Raw genomic sequence first — 19,436 nt, 5'->3', positions numbered from 1 at the left:
TCCAAGAGGAAAGTTCTTTTGGAATCAATTAATTGAGAATATTGATTGGAATAAAACTTGGTCATTACCATATAAATTCTGTATACCTAATAAGGCTAGAGAAATATATTTAAAAATCTTACATAACATATAAGATATGTTAATGTATTTGTTTTACATTTTGCTGATAAATATGTTAAATGTACTTTTTGTAAACATGAAAATTAATCATTGACTCATCTTTTTTTCAGTTGTAATTTTGTAGTCTGATTAAGTTTGATTTTAGTTGTCATTTCTATAAAACATAATTTTGAACTTTCTGTTAAAGATGTTATAATATATTTTGAATGTAAAGACCCTAAAATTGATTTTATTGTGACGATTTTTGTTTAATTATCCGAAGAAAACGACTTTGACTGAGAAAATTTTATTTTTTATTATTATAACAGCTTACAACAGTATAGATTCCTGAAGCACACTCCAGTTGGTGGCGGTAATCCACCATTTTGTTGTTTGTCAACCGCTAATAAACCTCAAGAAGAAGAAGAGTCTGCTGAACGTAGAAAGAGGAAGCTTGAAGGGCAGGATGGTAGACATGAGGAGGGAGTGGAGCATCAAAGGTCTGTTAGAGAAAGGGGAAAAATAATTACAGGTTCAAAGGGCTTTATTTAAATGCTTAAACGAAACAGGTTTAATATCCAAAATATATATAAAGTCATGAAGATACAAACTCCGGTACAAAAGGTGGCGGCATGCAGCTTTATCGTTGGTTTGTAGTCCTCCAATAAAACCAAAGAAGAAGAAGAGCCTGATGAAAACAAAACCGACGCTCACAAAAATCACCCCTTACAAATTATAGCAACTGAAATTAATTTGCCTTACTGAAACAACATTTTTTTTCTTTGCCTGAATCCAGATGAACGTTGCTTTTTAAATTCAATTAGACTAACTAATAAGCTTGCTGTAATTAGCGCCAAGCGGTTTAATCTAACGATATATCAAAATATTAGCGATATAGCATTAGCTCACGGCTTCTGACGTAGCTTGAGTTTCCGAGCTGTTTAGGTGACAACTTTAGTTACTTAGAAAGGCCGAAACATGTCGGACGATTATGAATTCAGCGAAGATCCGACCACAACGAGAATGGAAGAGGACGGAGAGGCAAACAGTGATGACCCGATGTCTGCGGCCGGTGACTGCGGCCCGACGGGGGGAGAGGCCGAGGGATCAAGAATTGACGCCAGTAAAAATGAGGAGGATGAAGGGTACGAAAACATCCACCACACCGATGTTACAGTGAAATTAGTCTCCACATTTAAACATTTAACCAATCAGTTTGATGTCATTAATATACCACAGCTGTGTTTTTTTCATGTAAACACCAAACAAGTGCTGTTCAGCCTGCAACTAGTTACTGTATGGCAGTGGAGAAAAGTAAATAAATACATTTATTGAAGTACTATTTTGAGGTACTTGTATTTTACTTGAATATTTCCATGTGATGCTACTTTATACTTCCACTCCACTACATTTCAGAGGGAAATATTTTACTTTCCACTCCATCATATTTATTTGACAGCTTTAGTTACTTTTCAGATGAAGATTTGACACAATGGATAATATAACAAGCTTTTAAAATACAACACATTGTTAAAGATGAAACCAGTGGTTTCCAACCTTTTTGGCTTTTGACATCTTACAAAAAGCAGTGTGTAGTCAGGGTCACATTTCACATGTCTATGAGTTGTTAACAGCTCCACCAAATAGTGATTTTTCCCTCTAAACTTCTCACATGCTTTCATTTCAATAAATGTTCAAATGATCCAATATTTCACCAAGAATCAAAGATTAGAGAAAAAGTCCAAAAACTGAAAACAGATTTGTGTATCAGAACTTTGTTTTTTCTTCTTTCCTCTCCCATTAATCATCTCACGACCCCTCAGATTTATCTGCTGACTCTTTGGAGGGGCCTGACACCTATGTTGGGAACCACTGGACTAAACTAACTAACTGTATATAAAGTAGTTGAAACAGTAACATGCTGCTCTAACACTGATGCTTCAGTATTAATAATCTAATATCATATATCATAATATAATAATATATAAGTCCAGGGACCAAACCACTACTTTTACTTGTAATGGAGTATTTTTATATTGCTGTATTGGTACTTTTACTTCTTCCACTACTGCAGTATGGTTTCCTTAAACATGTTGTTTTGTCATTAGGAAAATGTTTGTTGGAGGGCTCAGTTGGGATACAACTAAGAAGGACCTGAAAGATTACTTTTCCAAGTTTGGGGAGGTTGTAGACTGCACTTTAAAACTGGATCCAATGACCGGCCGCTCCAGAGGCTTTGGCTTTGTGCTCTTCAAAGAAGCTGAAAGTGTTGACAAGGTATTGTCCTGCTCCAATAAGTAGTGTTTACATCACATGTACTCTGCAAATCAAGGTTCATGCAATACCACATGTGCAGCACTGACTTATAATGTTTAATGTAGCTGTTAAATAGGGAATGAGTCTATTTTTGGGTTATTGCCTGAATCATTGCCGTCTCCAATTTGTACCTCTCGTGTAATATTACATTCAAGTCACAGAGCGAAGCATCCAACCTTTTCACGGAAATAAATACCTGGCAAGATTTGAAAAAACCAGAGGGACATTTAACAACACTTAGTGCTTTTCTGATGGTGTTTCCAAGATCTTTAAATACTCTTTTAACCATCTGCCTGAAAAAATATTCTGCCCACTGCTCGACACCCGTTTACCAAGTTGTGAGCTTGTTTACTAGCCAGACACATTTGTCCCTGCACATGCAAAATATGAACACATTTGTTTATATGAATACATACCATATTATCTGATAATAAAAATGTAAATTTTGTTTCACGTTGTACAAATTGAGCAAGGAGATATGTAATGTCTGGCTACCATCTGTGTTTGGATTTGGGGGAAAAGAGGTGCATATTTGGAAACATGCAGCAGACAGAATATTTTTTCATCCAGATGGTTTGAGGAGTCTTTGAGGATTTTGGAAATAATTTAAGAACAGCTGTAAATGTTGTTAAATGTAATGGAAATACATGAGAGGCACAAACTGGGGATAAATTATTGTCTCCGATTTGTTCAGTGATTCAAAAAGTGGATGAATGAAGTAGAGCTGAAACGATTAGTGGATTAATTGATAAGTCTATCAACAGAAAATTAATTGGCAAATACACGTATTTTGATAATTAATAATCATCACTATTCAAGCAAACAAACATCTTCTGGTTTCAGCTTCTTTATTGTGAGTATTTGTTGCTTTTCTGTTTTACATAATTGATAAATGTGTGTGTTTTGGACTGCTGGTTTGCTAAATATTTCACATATGGCTCTGTAAACTTGTGCTGGGAACTTTTTCACAACTTTCTGACATTTTATTGTCCCAACAATTCATTGATTAATTGAGAAATTAATCAGCAGATTAATTGGTAATGAAAATAGTTTGTTAATTAAATTGTTTAATTTGTTAAAGCTTTGATGCCTTCAATAAAAACATCACCTGTGAGAAGTTGCGAACACTTAAAACTGATTTACTACATGATTTTTTTTTTTGTTAACTGTTACTTTGTTATGAAGGTTGCCACACAGAAGGAGCATAAACTCAATGGAAAGGTCATTGACCCCAAAAAAGCCAAGGCCATGAAGAGCAAGGAGCCTGTAAAGAAGATCTTTGTTGGCGGTCTCTCTCCAGACACTCCTGAAGAGAAAGTCAGAGAGTATTTTGGTGCCTTCGGAGAGGTACGTGTCTCCTTAAATTCACAGATTTAGTTGTCAGTTGTACTGTGGTTTATTATGTTTTCTTAATCTACAGTAATAATTAATTTCTAGTGTGTCTGCATGACTGTCTAGTGCTGGTAAATCCCGCCCCCTAGTTTCTTCCTCTAAACACAAAGTATTTAATATATAAATGTATGGTTTGAACAGGTGGAGTCAATTGAACTTCCCATGGAGAACAAAACAAACAAAAGGAGAGGCTTCTGCTTCATAACGTTCAAAGAGGAAGAGCCAGTTAAGACAATCATGGAGAAAAAGTACCACAACATCGGACTAAGCAAGGTACGCGCTCTTATTGACAACTTCCATAACGCATACATGACCGGTACGGAAATAAATCAACTTAATTTTCGTTCCTTTAGTGTGAAATAAAGGTGGCAATGTCCAAGGAACAGTACCAGCAGCAGCAGTACTGGGGAGGCAGAGGTGGATACTCATCCAGGTCTCGAGGAAGAGGTGGTGGTGAGTGGAGAACATGATGGTGGTTACGCTTAGTGTGTAGCAGGTACAGAAAGACGTAAATCAAGCTACCTGTTCACCTTTTGAGTCCCTACTGAACAATACTTTCTCAATAACAAGCAGTGCTGCATCACTACTTGGCTTCATCAAACTTTAGTTCTTTATAGGAATTAGAAGTGAAATAATTTGTTGATTAAATGATTAGTTGATCGTCAGAAAAATAATTAGCAACTATTCTATAATGGATTCATTGTTTTTGTTAAAATTTCAAGCAAAAACCCCAAATATTCTCTGCTTCCAGCTTCTCTTTGGTTTTGTCAAACAACCATTTCATGACATCACATTTGGCTTTAGGAAGATAACAAGTTTTGTTTTACACACACATTTATTTTCGATAGATATGCAAAATTTTATCAATAGGAAATCAGGTACTGCTGGTATATTATGTGATCAGTGGAATGGAAAGTAATATTACCTTCAGTATTTAATTCAGCTGCTAAATCAGCTCTGTAAATTTCACATCCACAAATCTAAACGGTCCGACTCCAAATGCTGCTTTCATCGTTTTATTGTTGAACTCAAGCAGCACGACAAGTTAATCAAAGATGTGAAGATCAAAAAAAAAAAAAAAAAACTAAGAAGACTTTCAATATTTTCACTTATTCTGGCGGATTAGAGTTTAGGTGGAGTAATGGTGTGTCCATTCAAGTCTGAAGTCGGAAATTTACAATCCCGACTTCAGATTTTGAAGCGTTTCACGACTCACAAAGCCAAATGCAAACAATCATCATGGCTGGCCACAAGAAACTCGTCTTCTCCATATAGCAAGTTAGCTAGTGTGGAACATTTACGACTAATTTTCACTCTACAGAGATAATCGATCTCATTTGATTTACAATGTTTTTAGGAAGGGAAGTGACTACATATATATACATATGGCCTTAAGCTTCACTGTGTCCTTCATTCGAGTCTGGCTGAGGACCATTGTTGCGTGTCATTCTCCATCTCTTTCTCCTCTCATTTCCTCTCATTTCTCTATCATTTGATATGTAACAACAGCGTAAAATACCCAAAAATGTAATAATAAAAAAAAGTTATCTGAGTTGTTGTTGTTTTTTTTTTATAGAAGAGCAAAGAGCTTGTGAAAAACAAGCATGAGGGTTTGATGCTGGAAAATATTTTTGTTGAGAGAGAGAGAGAGAACTTTATTAATCCCAAAGGGAAATTAAAGCTACCTGACATGACTTTAAATACAAAAACAATGAGGTAGGTAAAAGAAACATTACAATTAAAAGGTTAAATTATGTACAATAACTAAATAGACTAACTTAAATATACAAAATAAATACCATAATTATAATATACAGTTTTCTGAGTATACACTGTTTAATGGTGTTTATATATTGTAATACACTGTACATTAGTGCAGGAGGAGATTTCTATAGTAGTAAGGTGCTTGATTGTTCCTGGATGTTAGAATTGAGGTCGTATAATCAAAAATGTGATGAAATTCGATTTAATTGCAGGTCCCAATCAAAATTGGCACCAGGGTTATGGCAACTACTGGAATCAAGGCTATGGAAATTATGGATACAGTAATCAAGGCTACGGAGGATACGGTGGCTATGATTACTCTGGTTACAACAACTATTATGGATATGGTGATGACAGCAGTAAGTTTACTCATCTGTGAAAACACCCTTTAATGTGCCGCAATGTGCTTCAGCTTCATATCAGCCATTCTTTTTATTCTTTATTACTTCTTCTATTACTTTACTTTCTGTTATTTTGTACCACTGTTGTAGATCAATCTGCTGGATATGGCAAGTCGCCACGACGTGGTGGTCACACCAACAGTTACAAGCCGTATTAATTGGGGGAAAAACCTCATATTCAAGTAGGTATGTAAGAACAAAAATACACTACTTACTTTAAAATTTAAAGTAGTTATATTTAATTTGCTGTTTGGTAACATTATGTATAATTTCCTCTTATAAATTTCTTTTTCTCAGCACCCTCAAGTGCTTTACAGTAGTGGTAACATAGAGGCTACAGTCTTGTGGCGATTATTTTAACAGCCGGCCTTCTGCTGCCTCTTTTGCACCTTTTTTTTTTTTTTTTTTTTTTTAAACTGTAAAGTTAACAGGTAAAGTACTGCTACTACAGTAAATGGATGCCAAAGTTATGGATGTGCAAGGAAACAGAAAAGGAAGTATGTTGTCTCCTAACTCTGACATACCTTGTTTGTACCTGCCAGCGGAGCTTCCTTGCAGGCCATGAGCTGACTCCCAGATACTCTCAGGGCCCGCTCAATGCGGACCGGGTACGAGAAGCATACGCTCTCGAATGCTGCCATTTGGTATGGTCTTACAACATCCTGTATCAGCATTTCTAAACTAAACAATATGGGACACGTCCAGCTTTGTCATCTTTCTTTCCATTTTAATTTGTTTGCAACTGTATGTAATGTAAAACTTAAAATATACACATGTAATTGTCATTTTTTACAGGCCCTTACTCCCCCACAAGTAATGATTATAAATATGAAAGTAATAATAATAACTATTTGCTTTTCAAAGGATACGTACAGCATTCTCTGGACTTTCCAGTTCCTATTGTTAATATATGCATTCCTAATCTTATCTAAAATGCTTGTTTCTTTATTTAGCTCTTGTAGCCAGTAGTCCATGAGCTAAATCCTGGTTCGTATTTGGAGGCTACTGTGTTGGGGGATAAAGTGCTTTACTTTTGTGTACATGTATTGTTCTGTTTTGTGTTACTGACAGCGATGGAAAAGACTCCTCTTTTCTTAATTTTCCTGTAACAAATTTTCCTCTTAACCTTTTTGTAAAACAAGAAGAATCAAAGTGTCACCACATTTCCAGAAATTTGCATGTAATGCTTTCTTTAATGTGTACTTTCGACCAATCGAAGGTTTCTTCTATTTAATATTTTTGGCTTTTTTGACATCTCACTTCAGGATTTCTAGCTTATGGACTTTTTAAACTGTAAAAAAATGTTAAAATAATTATGTTTTTTCTTATTATTTTTTACATTTTGGACATTATAAACACGGGGATTCCTATTTTGTTTGTGTTTTGAACAGATTTGTGTTCATCTATAGCTGATTTGTGTCTGTTTGTTTTTCATAGGTATCAGAGTGATGAAAGGCTGCTGTCAGCTGGTGGAGAATTGGCCACAGTGATGATGGTATCCAGCAAAGATCACTAGCTGATTGTAAGAACATAACTGAAGAGCACTATGACCTACATTTCCTCTTATACTTACCGGAGTATTTGTTGGATCTTAAACCTTTTTTTTGGATTTTTGACGTTTTTTGCATTTATTTTAGAACACAGCAAAGTTTTAGCAGTTTTTTTTTGTTTTGTTTTTTTGCGTTCCTCATCCCTTCTCGTTTTTTGTATTTAATGTTCTCAAATTGCTGTTTGTGAATTGCTTCATTTATTACATAACTTGAAATGTTAGATTGGTTGGAACAGATCACAAATATATATATATATATATATATATACAGTACTGTGGTAGCAAAGATACACAATGTGTTGTTACAATTTATCCTCTTAATCATAGTCATCAATCATTTAATACATATGATATTACAGAGTTTGACAGTCATAAACATACAGAATATATACACAGTGTATTGAACATAAAAGAAATGTGACAAAATAAAAATAATAAACACTCATTTTGGATTTGTGATCCTTTGTGAAATATTAATTTAGTAGTATTACGTCTCTAGTTAATGAATGTTGGAGTGTTACGGAAGCATTTCAGTCAGCTTCATCACAATTTATGCAACTCTGCTGAATTTTATCTTCATGACATGAAATGAAATGACATCGCAGACTAACCTGATAAGCTTTCAGAGGTCACAACATTGTGTACCTGTTGAATTTACATAAATATTTTGATCTTAAAGGTGCAGTGTGTAGAAATTTAGTAGCATCTAGCTGAATGGGCTTGGCAGAAATGGAATATAATAATCATAAGTATGTTTTAATTAGTGTATAATCACCTGAAAATAAGAATCATTGTGTTTTTGTTACCTTAGAATGAGCCCTTTATATCCACATAGAGAGCAGGTGCTCTTCCGTGGAGTCCGCCATGTGGCACCGCCATGTTTCTACGGTAGCCCAGAGCAGACAAACCAAATATTGGCTCTCGAGAGGGACTTTTCACAAGTTTCTCGGCCACCGTAGGTTCTCCTACACGCTTGGAAGAGGAGGGTAAAGGGAGGAGTATTCAGTCGGTTGCAATCTGCCACCTCACTACTAGATGCCACTAAATCCAACACACTGGTCCTTTACAAATATATAAAACATCTCTTTGTGTGAGTTGAAATGATCACATGGGAGCTATTAAATGCCACCATCTTCATACTTTTCAGTCCTGAGCAGATAAAGGAGTTCAGATTTCGGATTTATATAACATTTGTAGCGTAGAGGATGATGAGGATAACGATGATGAGCACAATCACGCCGATTATTATCATCATTTTAATGTTTTTCCACCAGTATTTTCTGGCCACCCGTGTGGATGTTCTTTGGAATGAGTCAGCCTGAAAAGAAAAATAACAGAAACATAATAAAACATCAGTAATGGAAGAAGTACTCAGATCTTTTACATAAAAATGTAAAAAGTACCAGTACAACAATGTAAAAAGACTCCATTACAAGTAAAAGACTTTCATCAGAAGTATTAACAGCAAAATGAGCTTTAAGTATCAAACTCTTAAGCACTAATTCTGCAGAAAAGTAGTCACTGTGAAAGATATTATTGATGACATAAAAAGATTGTTAATACTGGTGAGTTAAGGGGTAAATACCATTTTACTGTTGTAGTACTGTATAATCAATTAGGTTGTTTAATCCAGTGGTTCCCAATCTAGGGGTCAGGCCCCTCTGAAGGGTCACAAGATAAATCTGAGGTTTCATGAAATGATTAATGAAAACGCAAGTTCTGCTACACAAATTTATAATCATTTTTTGAAATTTGGTCAAATGTTTGCATCTTTTGTGAAATATCAGATTCTTCAACCTCTTTGGCCTTTGAGTTATTGAAATTAAACCATCTGAGAAGTTTTGAGGGGAAATCGTTCTTTGTTGGAACTGCTCACAACTCATAGACATCTGAAATGTGACAAGGAGCCCAAAATAAACACTGTCACAAGCCAAAAAGGTTGAAAACCACTGGTTTAAAGAATATGTCTACATTTTTTCCAAGTCTATCTTAAAACAATACTGACAATGTTTATTGAAAGGGTTACTGGTTGCTGTAATAGCTCCTACTGGCCATACTGGCCACAAAGAGAGCCCTTCCTAAAGCAATTTCAACGTAAGTGATTGAGGACAAAATCCACGGTCCTGCTTCTGTGTGAAAATATATTCCAAAGTTCAGCTGCAGTCTTCTGAGTTGGACAAATCAGGATGGAAATCTTCAAAATTTATTGTATTTTTAGTATTAAATTTAAATTTGGCTTCTACAGATAGTGTTTTTATGCTGGATTGCAGTGGAGAAATAGTAACGCCAAGCAAGAATTCTGTTTGAAAAAGAGTGTTACTTTGGAAAATATCCTCTTGACTGAGCTTAAAGAACTTTACAAATCAGTTATGGACTAACTAAACGAGGCCTGTGGATTTTGTCCCCCATCACTTACATTGACCTGGTTTCTTTGTGGCCTGTATGGACAACAAGAACGATTACAGCAACCAAACTGTTTTAATGTAAATATGGGCATGGTAGTATTGTTATAAGATAGACTTGAAAAAGAAAATCTTAATCTATAAAAGTAAATAGTAACTACAGCAGTCAGATAAATGTAGTAGAGTAAAAAGTACAATATTTCCCTCTGAAATATAGTAGAGAAGAAGTATAAAGTGGCATAAAATAGAAAAACTTAAGTACAGTACTTGAGTACATGTAGTTAGTTACTCTTCACCACTTTACTAACAGTTTTCTTGTGTTTTGAAGGAGTCATATATGAAGACTGTTTTAACAACAGAGTAGAGTCCTGCTTTGCATACTTACAGATGCCTGCAGTTCACCAGTCTTGCCGATCAGATCATCTAATCGGTCGCCTCTCTCCAGCACTTTATTGATGTTGTCTTTCAGAATTACTTTAACCTCATTGACCTGACCTTGCACTTGGTCAAGCTTAGATGAGCTAGGGGCCTCCGCTTGAGAGTTTGGGTCAGCCTGTTAATAAAAAAAAAAAGTCTGTCACGTGTTCCACAAATTTACTAGCGTGCAAACTACACCCTGAAAGTCTGTCAGACAACTGTCGGAGCAACGCAGCGATTTTAAATGACCAAACCTCACTTCCTGTAACTGTGTGAACAGGAAAGAGTGCTATCAGGCCTGACTTAGTTTACCAAGGGCCTGTGTGATTGTCATATGAAAACCTCAACTTCCACAGTTAGAAACTAAACCTGCTTAACAAAGAGAAGTAACAGCCAGATTTCACCGCAATGAAGAGTAGTTTCAGATAATATCAAGATGAAGAACAAATCTACTTTGGTGATGTGGAAAAGAACAATTTTTAAGATGAGAACTGAGCTAAATGTCAGTGTTTAATAGTATTTCAGTATTTAAAGTACAACACTTACCATAGCAGAACTGTTTCTCAATCACAACCAACAGGAATATTCAGCTTCATACAAAAAGTAAAAACCTCCACAAAGTTCTGTCAGCCAGTGTAAAAAACAAATACAGAGATCTGTGCTTCTTGTGACTGCATGAGTCATACAGTAAGAGCAGAACAAATGTCTGCTGAAGGTTGCACCTCCTCTCTGTTAATCATTAACTACCTGTTGCCTTAATCAAAGTCTCATTGGCTTTAGGAGGAGCCGGTCTCAGTCGCCAAGAGCTGCTTTCATTTCCTGCTTTTCATGAGTTCTGCTACATCACACAAGAGCAAAAAATATCATCTTTACACGACTACAGGTTTCGTCATTCAAGACAAAAAAAAGATCACGCTGCGGTTTAACCAACAAAAACAGTTTGGCACTTCTGTATGAGTTACATACCATCAGCCGTCAGGATGCAGGTCAGCACTGATCTGATATGTCCGGGCAAAGGGCTGCTTGCAGCACAGAGAGATTTGCAAGGCAATAAAGCGGTGAAGTCACTCGGGTTGCTTAACTTCATTTCCTTGTCCTGTGTTGTCAGCTTGTTATTTCAGCAGTGCAGAAACCAGAAACCGCTCAGCAAACGTGCTTAATTCATGCTGTTGTAGCTCAGATGAGTGCTCAGTGTCAGGATATGATTGTTCCTTTATTTTTTAAACTTTTTATATTATATAAAAAGTCACGTACAAGCACCATATCTCATAAAGAAATATACGTCATCTTACCAGCAGTCTGTAATCTAAAGTAATCTGTGTTTATGAAACTGCAATGTTGGATGACATATTCAAAATGTTAAGTAAAGTAAAAGTAGCAACACAAAAACATATAAATACTCAGTTTACGTCAAAGTGAAAGTCCTAAATTCAACATTAAGTAAAATACATAAGTACTCAATGCAGGAAATGGCCCCTGTGTATGTGTTATATACTATGATAAATTTAATTATATAATTATTATCATCATCACCAAAACAAAAATTGATTAATCTCACATAGATGTAAGTTTAGTTATTAAGGTTTTGGTTTTTAATGTAAGTTTGTATTGTCTACATTTTCATATGTAGAGTTATTTCACTTATTTTCTGATTTTCATATTAGGCTTGTATTCTTGCATCTTGTTTTATTGATCAGTGTTAATTGATCATTAAGTTGTAAATTGTTTTATTGACGCTGTTTTTATGTGGACCCTAGGAAGGACTGGCGACAAATTCGATTATTAAGACTGATGTGTGTGTAATATTTTACAGTTGTAGTGCTAATAAGTGCAAATTATCTATATACTGTTTTGTAGTTTAAGTAGAACAATGCATAATAGTATTTTGTAAGCTCACTATATACTTGTATATTTATATACTTACTAATAACTTTAGCTGTCAGATTAATGTGGTGGACTAAAAAGTATAAAGTATAAAGTAGCATACAATAGAAATACTCATGTAAAATACAGTACTTGAGTAAATGTAATTACACGACTTAAAACTGACATATTCTGAGCAGACAACCAAGCTGACCTGAGAAATACACCTTCTGTCTGTCATTAGAGTATCTTAAACTGTTTATTTAAACAGTTCAAACATTTTATCCTAGCATGTTAGCTTTTTATCAGAACGGAATATCTCAGTTCCCCCTTAAACCAGGTGCCATTAAACCCCCTTTTAATGGATATATTAAATCTAGATTTGATTCTATAAACTGGAGTGAAATTAAAATATATTTAAGAGATAAATTGAACATTTCTGGTCACAACTGCTCTAATTAGCTTGTTTGGCTTTTAGCGTTTTTAGCTAGCAGCCAAGCTAGCTAAAAATGCCAAGTCTACCACTTCAAACTGATATATCTCAATGACTGTAGGATGGATTGCCATGAAATTTTGTACAAACATTCATGTTCTCCAGAGGATGAATCCTACTGAATTTAGTGATCCTCTGACCTTCCCCCTAGCACCACCATGAGGTTGACATTTTTGTTTTTTTAGTGAAATATTTCAGCAAACTTTGGATGGACTGCCAAGAAATTTGGTACAAATATTCATGGTCTCCAGAGGATGACTCCTAGTGAGTTTGGTGATCCTCTAATGTTTAGCGCCAACATTAGGTTGAAATCTATGTTTTTTGAGTGAAATATCTCAACAGCTATTGGATGGATTTTCATTAAATTTGGTCCAGACATTTCATGTTCCCCTCAGGATGCACAGTCATCAGGTCAAAATTTCAGCCTGTCCAATACTTTTCTTTCAGCCTCAGCTATAGCTACTGTGTTAATTAGCATGCTAACATGCTTAGGTGAACAAGGTAAACATTATACCTACTCATTGTGAGCCTGTTAGCATGCTAACATTAGTATTTAGCTCAAAGTACATCTTCACAAAGCTGCATGATCTTGTTTCCCAAATATTCTGAGTACTGCTGTCAGAAGCAGTAGTTTGCATGTCTTCCATCTGCAGTGTAAAACAAAATATTGCTTCACTCACACCACATTTTAACATTAACAGCCTCACTCAATGCTGAATCTCCCTCCAATTTTTGTTCCGCTCTTTCAGCCTTTCCCCAACATTAATTGCATCACAACTGAAGTCTGTATCATCAGTCCTGCAAAGGGAAGTAGAGAGCAGAGTTGGGGGGAAGAGGAATAACAGAAGCCTGTGTTGTAACAGAAGTCCAAAAAATTATATGTCAACTATACATAAATTGCAAAGCCAAATATTAACACTACACAGCTTAAACAGGTCAAGAAATGTCATTATAGCTTAACTGAGCTGAGGATGTAATTCCCTGATGAAATGGATCTGTGCATGAGTCATATAAGCCAACATTGGGAGGGAGGTGCTGCTCTTTTGTGAACGCTCGCCAAATACTGAGGAGACAGGAGTGGCTGATTAAAATTAAATAAAGATATATAAGACAGCCATCTGTATACCCTTACATAACAAAATAAAGACAAGTAACAAAGACAGTAATCATGGACTTTGTACAGTTAAGATGCTTGATTTTATACAGCTACTCAGTATAAGGTACTCAGTAACATATTAAATTATTACTGGATGTTTAAAGTTTAACCCTGGACAAAGGAGGTTCACAGATACATAAATTGTCTCATAATAACCAGAAAGAATTCATATAAAGAAGGATGTTAGTAATCATGCAATAAACCCATTGGTGGAAAGTAACTAAGTAAATTTACACAAGTAATGTACTCAAAGGGTAGGATTTAGTGACATCTAGTGGTGAAGTTGCAGATTACAACAAAATGAATTTTACTGTATTTACTTGAGTATTTCCATTTGATGCTACTTTATACTTCCACTCCACTACATTTCAGAGGGAAATATTGTTCTTTCCACTCCACTACATTTACTTGATAGCTTTAGTTACTTTTCAGATGAAGATTTGACACAATGGATAATATAACAAGCTTTTAAAATACAACACATTGTTAAAGATGAAACCAGTGGTTTCCAACCTTTTTATAACAAAACTGTATACCGGCACATCGCTAGGCTGAAAACACATTTTTATTTCAACCGGACAGCATTTTTCAATTTTTACTGTCTTCAACGACCCTCTGCTCTGTTTCTGTGTCATCTTGAGTGTTTCTGACACTTTCATTTTCTGGAAAGACCTTATTTATGCAGATAGTCACTCAGGAGTCAGGGGCTAAAGACATTTTAATTTGGATATGTAATTTTAGGCATTGAAAACATTAAGAGACTTCACTGTGAACTGGATTTATTGGGACTATTTTTTCAGTGGAGAATGTGATGTTTAATTCTGTTAATATTACAGTTCATGAAGCGAAGTTTTGGTGTTGTACCGACAGTCAGGCTGGTGAGCAGATTCATCATAGTGTGAGCTGACAGCAGGTAATGTTCAAAGCAGGTCAGTCACATGACGCAGGTGTTATCGGTGGTGCAAATAAAAAGCAAAACTGCAGTTTACAGCTGGGAGTGTCTGACTGCTGAGAGAGTAGCTGCAGAGATATTTATTGTGTTTGTGACGGTAGTTTATGGTTGGTTTAGTTGTTTTTATTGATTCATTCGTTGTTTGGGCAGTTAGGAGGGTAATATAAAGAAAAAAAAGACTCTTAAATATGGACTTTGGTTTGAGCTTCATGTTCACTGATGTGTTTCAGAGCTCTGCACTTCATGTTGTCTTTCCTGATGTTTGACAGTATTTTCTTCTTTTATTTATTTAAAATAATCATTAGTTGCAGAGCTTTTGTTTTTCCGTATTTGATGTTTTGGCCTTATTGCAATATAGCAATTTGTGTCAAGTGCAGCTGATACGTCTTATTATTTTCATTATTGGTTAATCTGATGATTTTTTTTATTAATCGCTTACTCTATAAAATATCAGAAATAATGATTCATCAAAAACATCCATCACAGTCTCCCAGAGTCAATCATTATGTCTTTAAATGTCTTGTTTTGTCGACCAACAGTCCAAAACACAAAGATATTCAGTTTAAAATAATATAAAACAGAGAAAAAATGAAAATTCTGAGAGAATATTTGGTGGTTTTTACTGAAAAATTACTTAAACGATTAATTGATCATCAAAAAAATTGCAGATGAATTCTGTCAATCGACTTCAAATGATTCAAATGCTCACAAGTTTTCACTGTCAACAAGAAACAAACTAGTCCAGGTTATCTGCAGGTCCTGGAAAAGTTTTAAAATGTTTGAAGTTATATAAACTCTCTATTGCTGCAATATTTACTGGTCTGACAACATCTCAAATGAGGAACTGTATAGGAAGACAGGCAGCATTAACATGTCCCTTCACATAAAGAAACAGGTTACGATGGCTCATCATGTCCTGAGGATGCCCAATGAAAGGAAACCTAAAGTTGCCTTGAGATGGACCCCGACTGGGTAGAGAAAGAGAGGCAGACCAAAAACCACGTGATGAAGGACAATGAGATGGGTCTGTCATGGGACAAAGCACAGACAAGACAGGGTTCAGTGGTGGCGTTTTTTCTTTTGCATTGCTTTAATCATCTTGTGACCCCTCAGATTAATCCAGGGACCCTATGGGGGGACCCAACCCCCAGGTTGAGAACCACTGCATTAAGCAGGCTGTGTTTTCATTGATCTTAAATTTAGTTGTATTTTCTTTTTGTAATCAACCTCAAACCTCAAACTGAAAGAACCAGCTCTGCTGAACATTTTCTGTTTCTCTTCTGTCTGAGAGAACATCACAGCAAAGTCCATTCACACATCAGGTAATTAAATATGACCTTTATAAACGGCGCTGGTTAACAGTGACGGGGAGATTCTAGGAAATTCAAATATCAGCCTGATGATGTCGACGATGACACATTAACATCCAGGATTTCTGAATCATTCAGTTGAAGGAAATCAAACTCATTGAACCTGAGTGACTCACTGGAATCTGTTGGTCACAGTCTGCTGGAAATATTGATTTTTTTTTGTTCTTTGAAGATGTTCTGGTCTGTCACCAGCGTCCAAATGTAGCTAATCCAGGCTAACATGCTGTTATCAGGCTAAATCCATCCTGCTAATTCTCATGCAGCTTATTAAGTTCCCTGAATGCAGTTATGTTGTAGTGCACTCTTAGTTTGAAATAAAGCTAACATGGGTCGACAGCTCTCATATAATTGGCTGAGTGCTGATCATGTGATGTGATGCACTGATGATGATGATGATGTAGGTGTTTAGGGGGGTCTGAAAAGGTTGAACCTCACATTTTTACTAAACCTTGGTTCCCAACATCACCAGTGTTTTTTGTTTTTGTGTGTTAAATTGTTAATAGTCCAACATTTCAGTTAATCGTTAATTAATTAGACAATAATTAATTATTCATTAATTAAAAGTTTCAGAGAAGTTTGTGTTTCATAAGGTTATGATCTATTAAAGGGGTCATATTCAGCTTTTTGCGGGTTTCTCTTATTTATATCCTGTTCTGATGTCGGATGTTAAACATGATCTAAGTTCCAAAACTTGAGGTGAATATATGTAGAAATGCTGCCTGCAAGTCAAAAGTCAGGGCTTCAATGCACTATGAACACCTTGTTTGTGACGTTTTTTTCTACCTTGCTGATGAGCTGATGGCGTAAGGCTATTGCTAAGTTTGTTGCTAAGGTGGTTGCTAAGGTTTTTCCATGTGTTGTTTACGTTGTCCACTCTCATACTTCAGATCTGATTCTCATTGTACGGATGGAGTTGAGAAGTTCACATTTTGTGTAAGGAACGAGAAAAAGAAGTGAAATCCTGCTACTATAGTTTGTTTACGTAGCCTCTGGAGCCTAGGGAAGCTTCCTGAAACTGACCAATCAGAACAGAGTGGGCTCATCTGCAGGGGGGCCTTAAAGAGACAGGAGCTAAAACGGCCTGTTTGAGACAGAAGCTGAACTAACGGGCAGCATAAAGGGCCAGTATAAGATAAATAACATTAAAGGACAGGTTCACAGTTTTTCATGTGTGTCTATAAACAACAGTCAGGTGTCCATATGAACACCGAAAGAGGTTTTCCTCGCTGTAATTATTCCTCCTGTTCATATTGGCTATTAAAAGATCCTTCAAATGTGCTTTCAGTGTAAGTGATGGAGGCCAAAATCCACATTTTGTGCAAAAATGCATTTAAAGTGATGTGAAGCTTATATGAGGCTTCAGCAGTCTGAGTTAGTCATATCAAGTAGATATCTGACACATTTACAGTCTTTTTAGCATCAAATTTCCTCTTTGTGTTTCCTCGAACAGTGTTTCCCTGTTGAGCTGCGGTGGAAGTATAGTAACAAAAAGAGGGACTTTGACACTAAAAAGACTGTAACATTGAAAGATATCTACTTGATTTGACTCATTTGGACGAGTTTATCTGAAGCTTCATATTAGCTTCAGATAAACTTTTAAATACATTCTTGCACTGATGGTGGACTGTGGATTTTGCATGTTAGCTCCTAACAGTTTATGTTTACAACCCTACTCACACTATTTCCTGTCCTCCCTGCTTTTCGCCACATGGCCTGGGTAAATTTCACCAGGTGGTTTTCAGTCTGAATGCAGCAGAGGGTAAAATCCTCTGACTCTCTGTCATCTCAAAGGTCAGCTTGTTATTGGGCAACAATGCAAATTTGCAGGTCAAAGTTATCTAGTGTTGACCTTTATGTGAAAAATTTGCATGGATTTACTCTGATGTTACTGGTAGTATGTTACATATACACCAGTACAATACATCTGTGATAAGCTCATATGAGCTAAAAGTGTTGACCACGCTGATGTCATATTATTAATTTCTCAGTTTCGGGAGTGAAATGGTTCCCAAACAGTTTGTTTACATCAGCAGCTGCATTTGTAAAGATACTTTTCATGTTTCAATGAATGAATTAAACGAATTCATCAGCATTAAAAATCCTGTTTCTGCGGTTCATCACATCAAACAGGACTCTGTGAAACATGTTAATTAATCAGGTTATTATGTACATAACACCAGTCTGTCTGTGCGTCAGCTGATCTGCAGCTGGGATGTCAACATTCACAAGCTTTTTCATGGTTGAGTGTGTGTGTGAGAGTCTATAAAACACCAACATATCCAGACTACACACTCATCCTCTCTGCCTTGTCTGTGTTGTTGTAGGAGGGGATGTAAAGCAGTTTTCAGAACCAGTCGACTAAATATTTATAGTCATTTTTTATTCAAAAAGAGCTGTTAATTCTATGTTGATGTGCATGACAGAGTTGATCATCTGCAGAGGAACAGTAACAGGAAAATATCTGACAGATTTATATACTCAATCACCTCATCAATAAGTCAAATATGTCCATTTATTAGACTGTTAGTCTGCTGAGAGTTTGATTGGTCCTGGATTCTTCTGTTCATGTGTAAATGAACCAGAACACCACAGTCTGGACACACTAATGTGTGTGTGTGTTCGCATGTGATACAGACAGAATGTCTTTTGTATCATTTTATACACATTTAATCAAAATTCAGCCTGATGTATTTGTTATCTTTGGAAACTTTGGAGTCTCTGCTAAAGTTTAAAGCTGCCATAATAAATATTTTAAGTTAACAATGGATCAAATGTGTAATGTGAAAGTAGTCTCTTAAGGTGTTGCAGCAAAAAACCCCACGAAACTCTACGTGTCCAGCACCAAACACTGATAGTCATGTTTAAAGAGTTACAGCAGGTGAACAAAACAACATGATCACCTGTGTGTTGTAAAGTAATTCATTATACAACTATACTGCAATAAATCCTGTCTGTGTAAAGGTTATGATGGTGTTTTGGTCAGCCTGCACCACACAACACTGTCGGAGTTTCTAATGTTTATGAACAAAATAATAGCAACTTATCGGGTTAATGGGGCCTTTTCATTATTTTAAAAAAACATATTTTGTGTGTTTATAAAATATTATCTTATCATCAACCTGAGACTATTTTCAATTCCTTCTTTATAGCAGAAAGACATTGGTTGATTATCCGCAGCTGCCAATAAAAGAAATGAGGAAAAAACAATATTACACTAAAATGTTCCAGATGGTCTGTCTCACTAATGAAAAGCCACTTAAAC

General features: G+C 35.8%; 2 protein-coding genes across 6 annotated transcripts; one reads left to right on the top strand and one right to left on the bottom strand.

The window, feature by feature from the left end:
- The first annotated feature begins 597 nt into the window (after positions 1 to 597).
- Positions 598 to 7,966, top strand: hnrnpd (heterogeneous nuclear ribonucleoprotein D). 4 transcript variants are annotated; one of them, XM_067573699.1, is made up of 8 exons: positions 598 to 1,244; positions 2,208 to 2,376; positions 3,601 to 3,762; positions 3,949 to 4,080; positions 4,161 to 4,260; positions 5,784 to 5,930; positions 6,063 to 6,154; positions 7,410 to 7,966. In XM_067573699.1, exons 1-7 carry the CDS (start codon positions 1,078 to 1,080, stop codon positions 6,128 to 6,130), a joined length of 945 nt encoding a protein of 314 aa, XP_067429800.1. In that variant the 5' UTR covers positions 598 to 1,077; the 3' UTR covers positions 6,131 to 6,154; positions 7,410 to 7,966. The 4 variants fall into 4 exon arrangements, with proteins under 4 accessions (XP_067429800.1, XP_067429799.1, XP_067429798.1 ...); XM_067573698.1 differs by having other exon boundaries at positions 6,515 to 7,966; XM_067573697.1 differs by having other exon boundaries at positions 6,063 to 6,158; positions 6,515 to 7,966.
- Positions 7,571 to 11,465, bottom strand: si:ch73-234b20.5 (uncharacterized protein LOC449923 homolog). Of its 2 annotated transcripts, none has more exons than XM_067573701.1 (3): positions 11,307 to 11,465; positions 10,309 to 10,476; positions 7,571 to 8,839 (listed from the first exon to the last, which is right to left on the bottom strand). In XM_067573701.1, exons 1-3 carry the CDS (start codon positions 11,307 to 11,309, stop codon positions 8,702 to 8,704), a joined length of 309 nt encoding a protein of 102 aa, XP_067429802.1. In that variant the 5' UTR covers positions 11,310 to 11,465; the 3' UTR covers positions 7,571 to 8,701. The 2 variants fall into 2 exon arrangements, with proteins under 2 accessions (XP_067429802.1, XP_067429801.1); XM_067573700.1 differs by lacking the exon at positions 11,307 to 11,465 and adding an exon at positions 10,887 to 11,279.
- Positions 11,466 to 19,436: the final 7,971 nt, after the last annotated feature.

Source organism: Thunnus thynnus, chromosome 19, assembly GCF_963924715.1.
Source record: "Thunnus thynnus chromosome 19, fThuThy2.1, whole genome shotgun sequence".
In the NCBI taxonomy this organism is placed as follows: Eukaryota; Metazoa; Chordata; class Actinopteri; order Scombriformes; family Scombridae; genus Thunnus; species Thunnus thynnus.
The sequence above is the reverse complement of the archived record's forward strand: the minus strand, read 5'-3'. Positions and strand labels throughout refer to the sequence as shown.